Source organism: Micropterus salmoides, unplaced genomic scaffold, assembly GCF_014851395.1.
Source record: "Micropterus salmoides isolate LMB-PRFRI ecotype aquatic unplaced genomic scaffold, ASM1485139v1 Ms_hic_scaffold_11, whole genome shotgun sequence".
Classification (NCBI taxonomy): Eukaryota; Metazoa; Chordata; class Actinopteri; order Centrarchiformes; family Centrarchidae; genus Micropterus; species Micropterus salmoides.
This window is the reverse complement of record NW_024040152.1, coordinates 1,528,547-1,543,455: the sequence shown is the minus strand read 5'-3', so window position 1 is coordinate 1,543,455 and position 14,909 is coordinate 1,528,547. Positions and strand designations below refer to the sequence as shown.

Below are 14,909 nucleotides of genomic sequence, written 5' to 3'. Positions count from 1 at the left end.
TTGTGCGGAACGTTTTGAACACGTTTTGAACTGTTGAAGTCCGTGAGTTTATAACTGAATTAAAATGAATTAATTTCTCATTGAGGTGAAAAGATGCCACATGCACATTTAAAGATTTCAGTCATGCCTGCATGTTGACTCAGCAGGGATTAAATTAAATGACAATATTTTCATCTGTACCTACGGTCCATACAGAGCTGGTAAGAAGGCCTTTAGTTATGCTGCCTCATCCACCTGGAACACATTGCAGACTGATTTGTAGTTGCGTATTCTGATCTCTTTTGGTGAATTTAAACACAGCATGAAAGACTTGGAAGTAGACGCTATAAATTGTTGTCACTGCTTTTAAAATAACTAAATCTTTAAACCTACGGTATGTATAAATTGTACTTTTAGGTAGTCTAAAGTCGTTTATGTATCTTAAGAGTCTAAATGTTCTTTGTTGTTTTGCGTGTGCTTGGTGTTCATATTTGTAACTGTGCTCTGTCAATATGGTGATATTTTGGCCAGGTCTCTCTTGAAAAAGAGGTTTAAAATCTCAATGAGATCAGCTGGTTAAATAAAAAATAAATAAATAAAAAAATTCACCAGAATGGAGGAAATGAAGTGTTTAAAGCCCAAATTTTGCCCTCATAATTAATATTATCAATGTAAACTTATCATTAGTAATTATTAATCATAATAGATGTATTGATATGGCCTATGATATTTAATAATTAAAATGTAGCTCAATAATTTATAGGTAGGTATAAGGCTGAAAGATTTCTGGGCTGGGCTAAGCCCCCAGTGTTTCAAGAGCCTGGCAACGCCCCTGGACATTGGGATTGGACCTACCTCTTATAACACCTCTAACCTTGAACATGCACTTCTTTCTTCCTTACAGTTCTCTTGTATTAATTACACAAGTTAACTCTTACTACTTCCTCGAGGTATTTACCCCATTGTTGCAGTACATGCTATCAGCTCTTACTAGTATCTGTTGTCACTTGTAGATCTCTTACTGTATTGATGCTTTACTGATTCTTGTATGTTCCTCAAATCTCTTTGGATAAAAGCCAAATGAGTAAATGTTTATAAATCTAACATATATGGTTCCTAAATTCCTTCATTACAGTCCGCTCCTCTCTGTCTTTTTCCTCCTCAGTTTCTGCCCTCTCTCACCCTGCAGCCTCATCAGAGATGAGGCTGCAGGGTGAGAGAGGGCAGGGGACAGTTGGTTACATAAGAGTGCTTTCAGCATCTCGTAGCATCGCCGCACATCCTTTTTTTTTTTTTTTTTTTTTTTTTTATATCACACTGCAGACACACACCCCTCCCTTCCCTCTGCACATCAGTTTGTTTAAGGTTTGCAGCAATTATTTAGACGTTTTTAATAAAAGTTTAAAAAATTAGTTATTACTATGTGAGTGTACTTAAATGACAGATGGACGTAAAGATGTGTGTGTGTGTGCATGCTTACAAAGTACAGGACAGCTCAACACCAATTACTCAATAGAAGGGGGACATTGTTGAAACATTAAGATGAAAAATGATAATCCTAGAGACAAACTATTTGACAGACTGTGATTAAATGTGTCTCGGTGGTTTAATGTTTCTGTGAGACAGATTTGATGATGCATCTGTAAAAGGTGTGTATGTGAATTATCTGCAGATGGCTCAGTTTAAAAGATCAAGTTGTGTTAAAGCTTATAGCTCCTCCAGCTAGTTGCTTTTTCTCTTGTTCTTGCTGACAAATGATTGATTAACGACACTGAGGTTCTGAACTGAGAGACCACTGTAGTTTTTAAGTATTCGATGGTTATCGGTCAGTTGTGCTTGAAAGATTGAAGCGTTAGGGGTTGAAGTGATGTACAATTACAAGACTCTGTTGTTAGCGGAGACTCGGACAGCTATGACCTGCAAAGTGAGGTACATGTTCACTGCTGGCTGTCCACCATTGGCAAAATGTCTGTGCACGTTGTTGAGTCATTATTGAGACTTTGGTTAATAAATGTTACAGCGGACCCCTTCTGCTGGAATGGATTATTGAAAGTGATGTTTGTTGTCTTTTATACTACAGTGGCACTGAGCTGTGTCTTCGTTATCTGATATTTGTTCAGATTATCTGTAATGTAGAAATAGGAGGGTTAAGTATTTAAAAGGCATGGTTTGTGTGAATATTCATATCATGGAGAAGTTTGGCTCGTTAAAAGTCTTAAGTTTATTACTTTTATCATTTCATAATTATAACATTATAATCACAAGTGACCCTGCGCTAAGCCACGCCACAACTACGCAGCTGGCCAATCACAGCGCAGTATAGGTCCGTCACTTGGCTGTGCTCCATTGACTCGTGTGGAAAATCCGTTGTTTTCTAGCTTTCTTTTGACACATTTTTCCAGGATCTGGTCAAACGTTTTCCTAGAGCACTTGTAATAGTTATAATCACTACCCAGAGAGGCTGAAAGGAGAAGTACAATTTATTCCTTTTCCAAAACTTAAAACAAATCCAATGCTAACGCTAGCTAACTTACTAAAAACCCTTTTTGCTTTTTAATGATGTAAGTAATGTACTAGTGAACAGAGACCTACCCAGCAGTACAGGAACAGTGTTGATAGTATCGTTGTCCTCTTTCTCAATAATCATGTTATACGGTGGTTCACTGTGATTGGTAGGCTTTAGCTTCTTTAGTCTTATTTTTTTTCTGATCACATCAGTTCGACAGCCTGAATACGACCTTCAAATGCACAATTTCAATTCAATTTTATTTATATAGCGCCAAATCACAACAACAGTTATCTCACAGCGCTTTTCATAAAAGAGCAGGTCTAGACCGTACTCTATGATGTTATTTACAGAAGCCCAACAATTCCCACCAAGAGCAGCACTAGGCGACAGAGGCAACTGCAAAACTGTCTGCTTCTTTCTGAGATCGTTTTTTCCAAAAATTAGACATGGGGAGGGGGGCGTGGCTCAGTGAAGGGTCAATTGGAGATAAAACGGTATGAATCATGATTACAGTGACAAAAATTATTACGGTGATCAGTACTATCGCTGTGTGAAACTTTTCAAAAAGTACTGATAAAAAAGTTTTACAAATAAGCAGTGTACACATTTTGTTATAAAATACTATTGATATAAAAACAGCCAATACCTTCTGTAAACAAATAAAAACCATATAAAATGTGCATTATTAAATGTTTTTAAGGATGACCTCATGCACAATTTGCATTAATACAAACAAGTCTTAAGAAGACAGTGATTGTAACTGCAGTGAGCACAGCACAAAAATACTGTACAAGAGGCTTGTGAAGGAGTCTACAGTGTTTCTCCTGTTCGTGCACTTTTAAAAGTAACGTGTTTCATGTGTAGTGAGCGAATACAGTCTGCAGACGCACGACGCATACAGCAGCACAACATGTAGTGTTTTTACGAGATGAGCAGGAAACCGTGAGAGCTTCTGTTTACAAGCTGTCCCCACATCATGAACTGAGCGTAAAGTTCATTTATCTTGCATTTGCTATAAAGTAGTGGGCGGCAGTACGAAGATGACTCATGAGATTTGAAGTGTTGCCCCCTTTCGCACTTTCAAGAATCCTCCAGCACTATAAAATCAAAATATGACCAAAATACGTCAGACTTAAGACCAGTATTTCTGCTGGGTTTTGTCCCATTTAACTGGATTTAAATGGCGTTCAGGTGGAGAGATCTTACTGAATGTTTGTAAATCTCGCTGGTTTTCAAACCTACTCTCTGTATCTCTGTATAAATAAATCTGGTTTGACCTTTAGATAGATAATGAATCCAGACTATCTCTCTGTTTGTCTCTGCAGTGGAGGGCAGACAGGCGGCATGACAGAGGAGAAATGTCCCCAGCTGGTGGACTACTTTGTAGTGGCAGGTCTCGACCCTGCGGGGCCCTGGAGGCCCCTGGACGAGGATGGAAAGACCTCCACCAACTCCTCCTCGACGCCCTCCTCCTCTTCCTTGTCTTCGTCGGGCCGGGCAGTGGAGTCGGTGACAGACCTGGCCGTGATCGCCCGGGGTCTCGGGGAGGAAGTGCCGGAGGGCTTCACCTGCATTGAGAAGACCCTCGGCGGACACTCGGCCGAGCTGAGCGCCGGCCTCATCAACAACCCACACCTATTCCTGTGCTACCGCCGAGGTCGGGACAAACCGCCCATCCTGGACCTGGGGTGAGACGCTTTGTTTTGTTTTCCAGCGGCTGTTTCCACCATTCAGTCTGATTCTTTCTGAGCAGTTTGGGAGGAGAAAGCCTTGATGCTGACCCGGCTGGCTGTAGGGTTAATGATTCAGTCCAAACACCTGCATCTGTTTCGTGCTCCAGAGAGACTGCTGAATCCATTTGTTGGTCCCTGACTTTTCATTTAACCGCCACAAACGGGTTTAAATGTCCTCTTGTCTGAAGCTGTGTTCAGACAAATAACAGTACTGTGGATGAAAACGCAGCCCCCCCTCTTTGTTGATACAGTGGTGGTGCCAACGTCGAGGACGCAGGGTCGTACCCGGCCTAGAAAAATCCAATACATGCACGCACACTGTCCTGGTGAATTACTTTGTAACATGAACTTTCAGGAGCAGTAAAATCCCTCGTCACAACATTATAAACCACTGTGCAGAGCAGACTTCCCACTAAAAGAACACCTGATAAGCAAACATATACAGATGTCTCCCGTCATTAAATTTAACCTAAATTTAATTGATTTAATTAATATTGCCAGTCTGCAATCATCCAAATAAAACCGTCCAGCCATCAGTTGTGTGATGATGGGATCGCTAGAGAATCTTTACCAACTCTCCCATCCATCCAATGTGACGTAAACACTAAGGCAGAAAACTCATTTTTTCATTCATTTTTCTCGAAATAGCAATATGGCAGGAGGCGCAATATTAGTTAAAGGTTGCATGTGTGTGAAAATACCATTTTAAATTAAATATTGTTGTGCTGCGGAGATGTCCTGGCCTACCTATTATATTGTAGAGGTATAAGGAAAAATATCTTTGTTTGGTACTGATCCCTGCAAAAATGACACCAGAATTTTATTTTATTATGTTTGTGTACAAGTATAGCCACAGACTTTTTTTTTTTTTTTACCCCCCTCCCCTCTGGCAGGAGGTACAGCCGTTCATAATTATTTATCACTCTACGTGCTCCGCACACCCATATAAGCATTTTTTAAATATATCTTGTATTCCCAGAGTGTTTTCAATTATTTCTGTGCTGTTTTTCACTCTGTGAACTTTGCACGGAATTTCGTTCTACAGTGTTTTGTGGAATGATAATAAAGAAATCTTTAAGTTTCAATGAAAATTAGAAGAATAATGAAAAAATTATCATTATCTCTAATACTGCAAATCATATTGCAATATCAGTCAAAATTATCGCAATTCTAAAATTTTTTCAATATCGTTCAGCCCTAATGTCGATCTTCTCATCTCGCCCTCAGAACAGAAGTGAATAAGCAAATTTCATTAAAGGCTTTATTCACTCGAGTAGGACCGAAACGATTCATTGGTTGAATCGATTATTTTGGTTACTGAAAAGCATCAATACAAATTCTTTGCATCGATGCTTCGTTTAATCCATATAACTAATACAGCACAGTGTTTTGCACGGACATTTATTACTGTCGCACATCGCGCTTACGCTGTGAACACAACGTGATTATGATGCTGCTGTTTGCAAAGTGGAGGAAGAGAGAAAAAATAGCAGGGACGAAGAAGAAAGTGTCCAAAGTCTGGGATTATTTCAAGCTAAAGTAAACAACAACTCTGTAATGTTACAGTCCGTCCACCGTAAAACAAACTTTTGTCGCCTCGGCAACAGCACGACGGCACCTTATCAGAAAGCAGCCGGTCTAGCATCAAGTCCACAGAGCGGACCACAGACAAGTTAACTGTAACAGCAGCTTTAGCATTTAACTGAAATCATGATTGATTGTTGAGTTGAAGGCTAGCCAAAGTACTTCTTAAACGATGAATTGATGAAATTATCTGTAGAATACTCGATAACTAAAATCATCGTTAGCTGCAGCCCTACTTGAGCATGTGAAAAGCATGAGAAATCTCATTCAATCAAATTTGGGTGAAAATTACCTTCAGCCCCTGTCACATACAAATGTTTTGGGCCATTTTTAACTTAATCTAGGCAACAAAACACCAGTAAACTGTTTTAAATATGACCATTACAGCCCAAATCAGTATTATCAAATGTCTTGTTTTGCCCGACCTAATGGTCTAAATCTCAAATATATTCAATTTACTACTATGTAGGACTGAAACTAGGGCTGCACAATATGGCCAAAAATGCTTCATATCTTGATAATTATCACGATTAGTATCAAATCGTTATTTATTTCGAGTTTAAAGGCTGATTTTTGCTCCTGAGTAAAAGTGAAACTCTGCCTTATGGTCAGAACAAACACTTGAGGCAGAATATTCAAAACAATTATGATAAAATCTTTCTCAACAAATATGCACGAGTAAAATTAAGTAAAAGCTTTTTTCAGTCCTTTTTCAATCAAAGTCAAATATTTATTGAATAGTTATTGAACATTTGTTATATTGTTGTTAAATATATATTGTGATAATTGTTTTTATTGTCCAGCCCTAGCTGCAACTAACGATTTATTTCATTATCGACTAATCTGCTTACTATTTTCACGATTAATCGACTAATTGTCTACTTTGTAAAGATTTCAAGAAATTGTGAAAAATGCTTATCACAATTGTCCAACCAACAGTCCAAAACCCAAAGACTCTTCATTTACTGCCATAAATGACAAAGAATATCAGCAATTCCTCACATTTAGGAAGATTAAACCTGCAATGTTTCACATTTTTGTTTTAAAAAATAACTGAAAAGATTAATCGATAAAAATAGTTGATTAATTTTCTTTGGATCGACTGATCGATTAATCGTTGCATCTGTACTACGATGGAAAAACAGAAGCTGATCGATAACGCTAAACAAAACTTCTGCTGATTCATTTTCTGATGTCATAGTTGCAGCTCTTGTTATTTTGACATTTAAACAAACGATAAAGATAAGCTGGAGACAGAGGTGGGGGACTCGAGTCACATGACTTGACTCGAGTCGCAAACTTGAAGACTTGAGACTTGCTTGACTAAACCAGACAAAAGACTCGACTTTACCTTGACTTGGTGTTCATGACTTGAGACTTGACTTAGACTTGAGACAGATGACGTGAAAATGACTTGATTTTTTTAAAATTAAGTTTACGTTCGCTCATTCCAACGTTTGCAGTATAATCCTGCAACCATGTGTGCTTTCACATCTCCGTAACAGGGGCGTAGAAAAAGAACGTTTACGTTACGTATACAACACAGACATTCAAGGATTATGTTGTCGATGACGGTAGGAAGAAAAGGAGGTCTGCAGCTCAAAAATCTGTGACACGACCACCACCACATCCAACTTCATCCGTCAATATAGAACCTATAAAGAAAGGTACGTTACGTGACTGCAACTTTTTAGTTAACTTATAGGCTGATCGAACACACAGAGAGCTAGCGTTAAGAGGTTTTCACATAAAGTTACAAACTGCAGCCAAACAACTGGGTGTAGCTTTAACTTAACATTCCTGGTGGTCTGGATGACTTCGTTATGTGCACACAGCTGCTATATTAACTTCATAACGTTACTCATGATCCACCGTTTGAAAGCTAAATCCTCGTGATTCGACCAATGCAAACCATTTCAAGACAGAATCAGCGCCTCTGTCAGACCAACAAGTACAATCAAAATTGACGCGACTCACCTATGAAGCATCATAGTAATCCACCGATCGATTATATTCCAACAAAAATGGTCTTGTTAAGTTGTCAAAAGTCCAGATGATCCAAACCAGTAAAAACATTTATTCCAAAACACATTATTCCATCAATAAATCCCCAGGGACGGCTGCCACATAGTTTCATATTTGCCGGCAAACGTGGCTAATATGTCATTATAACCGTAATAACTCAAATTTGAAACCAATGCTATATCTTGTATTCAAATTAGCCGCTGAACTCTGACCTTTCGAGTGACAGCTAATTCATTAATTGCGAGCCCGCGCTGTAAGGAAGGGCCATCCCCTGTTATTTTGTGGGTGGGCCGAGCCCATAGCAACCAGTAGTGCAGATGACTGGCACTTCGTGTAGTCAATAAAATTCTGAAAATAACGATATCCAGCTTTAAGTAGGAAGTTCATGATCTACCAGCAAAAAAACACGTCTGCGTCAATCTACCGGCTGATACGGCGTGATGCAGCAGCCACGTGCCGCCAAGGGGCGGTGCTGTTTTAGAAAAAATACGCTGAGACATAACCTCAGAAAAACCTGTGTAAAATCATTTTTTATGGTATTGGTATAAAATTTAAACTTGGACTAGGTGAGGCTTTATGCCGTGGCCCCACAGTGTTTTCCAGCTAATAAGTCCCAGCTGTAGTTGTCGCCATCATGCATTTGTAACTTTTTTCAAGGGTAAACAAAAAATATATTAAATATAGTTTAAAACGAATTTTACAGGAATGGTAAGAAAGAGGTTACTGTTACTGAACCTTGTTTCTATCATTCTATTTTTCTACCCCATTTCAATAATCAGTGAATCTAATAGTAGACTAAATAATACGCCTTTTATATTTCAATATAGTTAGGACAGAAACACTGATCATACAGTTGAATTGCCACCTCTCTTAAAGTGCTTAAATTAACTGAATTCCTAAGAATTTCATATGACTTGTGACTTGCTTGAGGACTAAACATAGACTACAGCCTCATTTGTCACTGACATTAGGGCTTTAACTGTGTCGTATGTTGTAGTGATGATGATGTGATGCTCTGAGAATCTGCCCGTCACTTGGCTGCAAAGTCACGACTCACGTTTTTCAGATCTCCATCAGATGGTTTCCCTCCAGTAACACTGCTCTAAGTGACGGCTGCACTGAAGCACATGGACTGCATGGCGTCCTGTAAATTATTCTGCTGTTTTAAATTAAAATGAGTAGAAGCCAGCATTTACACAGCACTACTCCCCAACAGGAATCAGACGTAGTGCATTTAGTTCATGTTACGCATGTTAAAGCCTGAGCTTATATAATAGAGAGGGTTACATAACGCAGTGGTGGGCAGACAGTGTCGTGCTCTGGACTCATCACCATCACATGGACTCTGTATTGTTTCTTTCGTGTTCAGCTGTCTAATTACTCCAGATTACACTGTGTCAGGGGATAATGAGACAAAATCCAGTCACATTAAACATCAGATTACATGTTTCCTGTTGCTGACAGGCAGTGAGCAGGTACTTTCTCAAGCACAGTTTGACAGGACTGATGTCTGGAGGTTTTCCACATTTAAATCTCATCACAAAAAACGTAGCTCATCTGATGGAATCTGATTTTGTGAGGCTAATTTTCGAGGGTGATGAAATGATTTTGATCAGACACTAGGAGAGAGACGTGAGGCAAAGAGACTGGGACAGGTACATCTGACAACAGACATCGTAGTTTAGCTGCTGATTTGTGCCGCTTCTCAAATTTCAGCATTGACTCCGACAAACTCTTGGGTTCAAACCTTGGTCGTCCCACGCCTTTCTGTTAGGGCTGCACAATTAATCGAATATCGATCGCGGTTACGATTTTAGCTTCCCACAATTAAATGAACACGTTCGACAGCGATATCACCATTTAAAATGCGTGCTCCACACATGGAAAACTGCATATCAAATGGAGCACTTCCTAAATATACAGCCAAGGGGCCGATTTGGCTGCGGGCGCACCCTGCTGCTGCTACATTCCAGAGTAGAAGCAAAGTCCACGAGTCCGCATGTGTCCGCTGGTCCACGGCTGCCGGAGCTGGTCGCGGCCCTTCTAGTCAATGCTTGGGAGTCCATCAGAAGTCTATTTTTGACGGAAGCCGTGTCAAGGTGTACAGAGCAGATCGAACTGGGCAGGAAGTCAGACACAGAACAGGATTGAGAATCCAGTGAATTTTCAAAATAAAACGCCCTGTGCATACTCCCGATCATAAATCAACAGAAAACACAGTTAAAACAGATTAAAAAAAAGAACCATTTAGCTACATAGCCTACTTAATCATAGAAGAAGCACAAAAAGCAAGCACCGATTACAAAATCTAAACATGTCAGCAAAATCAGGCAGGCCAAACGCTTTGATTCCGAAATGCTCCCTGATGCAGCCCTGCAGACAACCGAACAAAACCGGGTCGCAGAGAGCCGTTGCTGGTAAGCAGAGTAGAAGCTACAGGTAGAAGCACACAAAGGCCAAAATAACAGCAAGACAAAAACCTGCTCAGCTCCTGAAATGAGTCTGAGACGCTTCTGGATGGATGGATGGACTCACAGCTTATGGATATTAGGGCACTTTAAAACCCTTCACACCCGATTGCTGCAAAAAAAAATGTAATAACCCAGTTAAATCTGAACACACAGATTTTAGATTCAGTGTGACTTACACTTTGCAAGTACGAAAAGAAAAATACTAATACCTCATTGTAAAAATACTCTGTTACAAGTAAAAGTACTGCATTGAAAATGTTAAGTAAAGGTATATATATGTAATAAGAAAAAGTACTCAATGCAGAAAAATGTCCGACTGTATTATTATATCATTAGATTATTATTCCTCATGCATTAATCTAAAAGCAGGATTTTACTTCTGTAGTTGGTTGAGGTTGAACTATTTTGTATCAGACTGCAATTAGTTTTCTCCATTAATCGATTGTAAAGAAATTTAAAAATGGTGAGAAATGTTGTCAGTTACCCAAAGTGTCGCCTTCACAACGCTTGTTTTCAGTCCAAACCTCTGGACGATTAAAAATAAATAAAAACGATCAAAAAGAAAAGCAGAGAATTACAAATAATCATCAAAATAGTTGCTAATTAAATTTCTGTCAGTTACCTAATATACTAGCTGTACTGATATAAACTGTTGGGTAGTTTAATTTATAACAAAATATCATATTTTATAAAAATCTTAATTTGTAAAGTACCTGAAGCTGTCCGATAAATGTAGTGAAGTAAAAAGTACAATACATCCCTCTGAGATGTGGTGGAGTAGAAATGGAAAGTGGCATGAAAAAAATATACTCAAAGCACAAATACTTGACTGCAGTATTTGTTTGAAACATTTTTTTCAATATCAAATAGAGCTGCACAATATATCATTTCAGCAACGGCATCGCAATGTGCAATAGTCACATCGCAGAACTATGCGATGTTAAGCAAGTCAAATTAACTCCACCTCAACTTCTTTTGCTGCTTGATATAAAAGTAAAACTAGCGGAGTTCCCATTTTCCATGAGTAGTCTACAAGAAAAGTCTGATGTAACATAAGTTTATTTGAGTGCAAAGGATAGATTGCACTCAGTCTTCATGCTAAAAAGAAATATTTTCTGTGCATTTTCCCTACAAAATGTATAATTATTGCAGAAAAGAAAAATATTGCAATGTCAGTTTTTTCCAATATTGTGCAGCCATAGTATCAAAGTAATCCAGTGGTAGTTGTCAAGTCAAATTCGCAAATGTCACTCCGCACCCAAACATGAACAATCTCAGCAAAACCACCTGAACACTTCCTGTCCTGCAGGAGTGATCTACCAGACAGCGATTGCAAAAGGAAAAGCTTTTATAACGGAGCATAAAGAAAAGTTTTTAAAAAGTCTCATGAACTGTCCCCGTAGGGTTCTGTATGAGGGGAAGGAGCCGCTGAAGCAGGGCTGGTACGTCATCGAGACGACGCCCTACAGCCGCTCGGCCAATCTGAGCTCGGGCGGCGCCCCGACGGCTCACCGGGTGTTCCTGATGTACCGACGGGCTCTGGACTCACAGGGCCTCCACATGCTGGGCGTCACTGACATTGCCCTGCTGCTGCCCAGCAAGGGAGAGGTGGCCCCGCACACCTTCTGCCGGGTCGACAAGAACCTCAACACCGGCATGGTGAGTACCGAGTCGTATTTGGGAAGTGTTTCAGCTGTGGATAACATGCTAAATTCTCAAATAATTAAAGCAAGGGGAAGTTATTGGCACCTGTAATCTAAGGATTACATCTAAGATGATAAAACATAATAATATGACTAATATATAAGAAAAATGTAACAAACATTTTTCCTTTGCTGCAGCAACAGTTGTGTCAAACTCAGTTTACCAGTTTACTCGTTCTGCCGTTTGTGAAGCTGCTGTAAGTGAAACTCAACGCTTTCTAAATTAAAACCATTTCTGGTTGCTCTAACAGCAATTTCAAGTGACTAAAAGGGAAAAAAATGAGAAAAATAATAATAAAAGCTTCGATTCAAACATCTCGTCAGAAGGCTGCAATTGAAATGAGCAAACACATTTAGAGAAATTTACAGAAATAAAAATTACTTGTAGCCTCTCTTACAATAACTTCCAGGGACCATATTACAGAAAGTTTCTCGCTTAAGTTAAGGTAGGAAGAGTCTAAGATAGGATTTTACCCAATTTGGTATTACAGAAGCAAATCCTAGCTAACTTTAGGAATCCTGTCTTATCTCAGGTTATAAAATCCTAAATACTCAATCCAACATCGGTGATCAACTTTTCTGCCTGTTACCTAGCAACTGATCCCACTTTTCTCATCCCGCCGAGCTAAACGGCTTTTAATCGCTGTTTTTTGGTCGTTTTTTAAATGAAATAAGCTGAAAATGGAGGAAATCCACGTAACGCTCGTCTGGTTAGATGAAAGAGAGAGAGTGGGCTAAAATAGCGGACACAGTCACCGCCACATATCAAAAAGAAAATAACCTACTGACCAGTGATACGAAGAGAAAGGCAGCTGCTGTGTCCAAAGGTCAGAGGAACCCGGTGGTGGCTCCTCCTGTGCTCCCTAACTGACCCCGGCAGAAGCCCGTACTCATCTGGGCAAAGTTAATAATGACGGTAACAATAATAATAAAGGCTGCGGGCTAAGGTCATCATGTTTTCATGTATTTCTAGTCTTTAACAGTCTCCTCCTACCAAAGACTTGCATTAGGATCCTTTTGTTACACCAAGCCTTTACATTATTTTATCTAATGACATTATCCGGCGTTACGTCGCCTACAGCCTTCTGCTAACGAGTGTTTGGTCATCAAACACGTGGGTAGAATCAGTTAATAACCATGTGGATTAAAGAGTTAGCAAAGACTACCTGGTGGAAAAGTAAAGTTAGGACAGCTTAACAGTTCTCCTAAACTTAGGATGCTTCTGTAATACACTTTTCTTATCTAAAGTTAGGAAAGGAACATTGACTTAGGAACTGTTAATCTGCAACGGCCTTTTTCCTAAATCAGTTCCTAACACTTGTTACCATGGTAACCAAGCAGTTAGGATAGGATATGCTGGTTAGGAAGTTTCTGTAATACGGCCCCCGGTTCTCCAGTCCAACCTAACTTGAAAATGCCTATTCTATGAATTCTATCTGTGAAATATTATTAACGCTGTTTTGTTTTAATAAAAAATATATAATTGAATATTTTGTGTGTTTGTCTGCAGTGGGGTCCAGCCCTGTATGTGTGCTACAAGAGAGCTGTGGCCAAAGCCAACGCCCTGGTCTACAAGGCCAGTGAGTATCTGTCACTTTCTGAACAACAAAGCCAGAACAAAACTAAGAAAATCTTGATCAGTCTCATAATTGTGCCCTACAACCAATGGAGTACAAAACTAACATAACCCGGGTCAGAATGGCATCAATTATGATTATGTTGTAAAATCCTGGAATTTTCCTTTAAGGAAGTTTATTTAAAGGATAATTTGGGTGTTTTTCAACGTGGTTTATTTTATCCCCTATTTTGGTGTTCAAATGACGAGTAGATACAAAAAGCTTTCGAATCCATGCAGATTGGGCTTCAGTCTACAGCTGCTAATGCTCCGGGAAAACGAGGGAGTTTGTTGTGTACCTAAAGGAACTGCCAGCAAGATGATCTCTTCTCTCGCGTTCCCACCGGCATCTCCCTGCAACAACTCGCCTCTCATGACATTTCAGAGAAAGAACTACCGTTGAGTGAGACTTCAGTTTAGTTAAAAAACAAAGGGGGTCACCAGGAGTAGGGATCCTTTCCATGATGTTGTCAGGTTCAGCACGGTTCAGCTGCCGGCTTCAACATCTACTGCACAGATACAAATCTTTTTGTACCTACTAGTCATTTCAACCAACACTTGTAAAAAAAATCTATCTTAATTTTTCTCAGTTGAATAGTTTGTTCAATTAAACCTTTATTTTTGGTTTAGTAAAATTTAGAATAAAGATTCTAAATATTTTATGTCAGTGTCTTAAGAAAGCAGTCAAGTTATTCACATGACCTTCTAGACAATCTGTCAAGTGAAATGTTTGAAACGATCAGCTGAAGGTTTTGATTTTAGTCAATCATACTTTAAAAGTTGTGTTTTATTAAGGATTTCTTAAATACTTCCATAGTTCTTGTACATATTAGGATCCAAGAGTAAACAGATTACTTGCTGTGTGCTGCAGGTCTTATCAGCCGGTACCCAGAGGAGGACCTGGAGGCGTTTCCTCTGCCGGAGTCGGTGCCGGTCTTCTGTCTGCCGATGGGTGTCACTGTGGAGAGCTGGCCTCTAAACACCAAGTACCAGCTGCCTGTCTTCTCCACCTTTGTCCTCACCTCCGCCTCCGGGGACAAGGTTGGAGCAGCAACGACACACACACTCTTTTCTGCTTAAGAATAACCACAAGCAAGAAATACTTTATTGATCCCAGAGGGGGAATTTGTTTCATTACAGTTGCTCATATAACAAGACATGAAAGAAATGGAGATAGTTAGTTAGAAATGTAAAAATGTGTGTTGAATTATGTACATTATAAAATACTGATAAACAAAAATCCAACAAGTGAGATGAAAGAAAATAAGCTAGAAAGTTGTAAAAAAGTAC

At 39.3% G+C, this 14,909-nt stretch overlaps 1 protein-coding gene across 3 annotated transcripts in view; it reads left to right on the top strand.

Moving 5' to 3' along the window:
- Positions 1 to 14,909, top strand: part of LOC119896919 (DENN domain-containing protein 4B-like) — an 86,098-nt gene that overhangs the window by 30,668 nt on the left and 40,521 nt on the right. For all 3 annotated transcript variants that reach the window (XM_038710351.1, XM_038710349.1, XM_038710350.1), the window contains exons 2-5: positions 3,814 to 4,176; positions 11,705 to 11,960; positions 13,515 to 13,584; positions 14,491 to 14,660. In XM_038710351.1, the coding sequence (XP_038566279.1) occupies positions 3,833 to 4,176; positions 11,705 to 11,960; positions 13,515 to 13,584; positions 14,491 to 14,660 (840 nt within the window). In that variant the 5' untranslated portion in view covers positions 3,814 to 3,832. The remainder of the gene's footprint in view (positions 1 to 3,813; positions 4,177 to 11,704; positions 11,961 to 13,514; positions 13,585 to 14,490; positions 14,661 to 14,909) is intronic.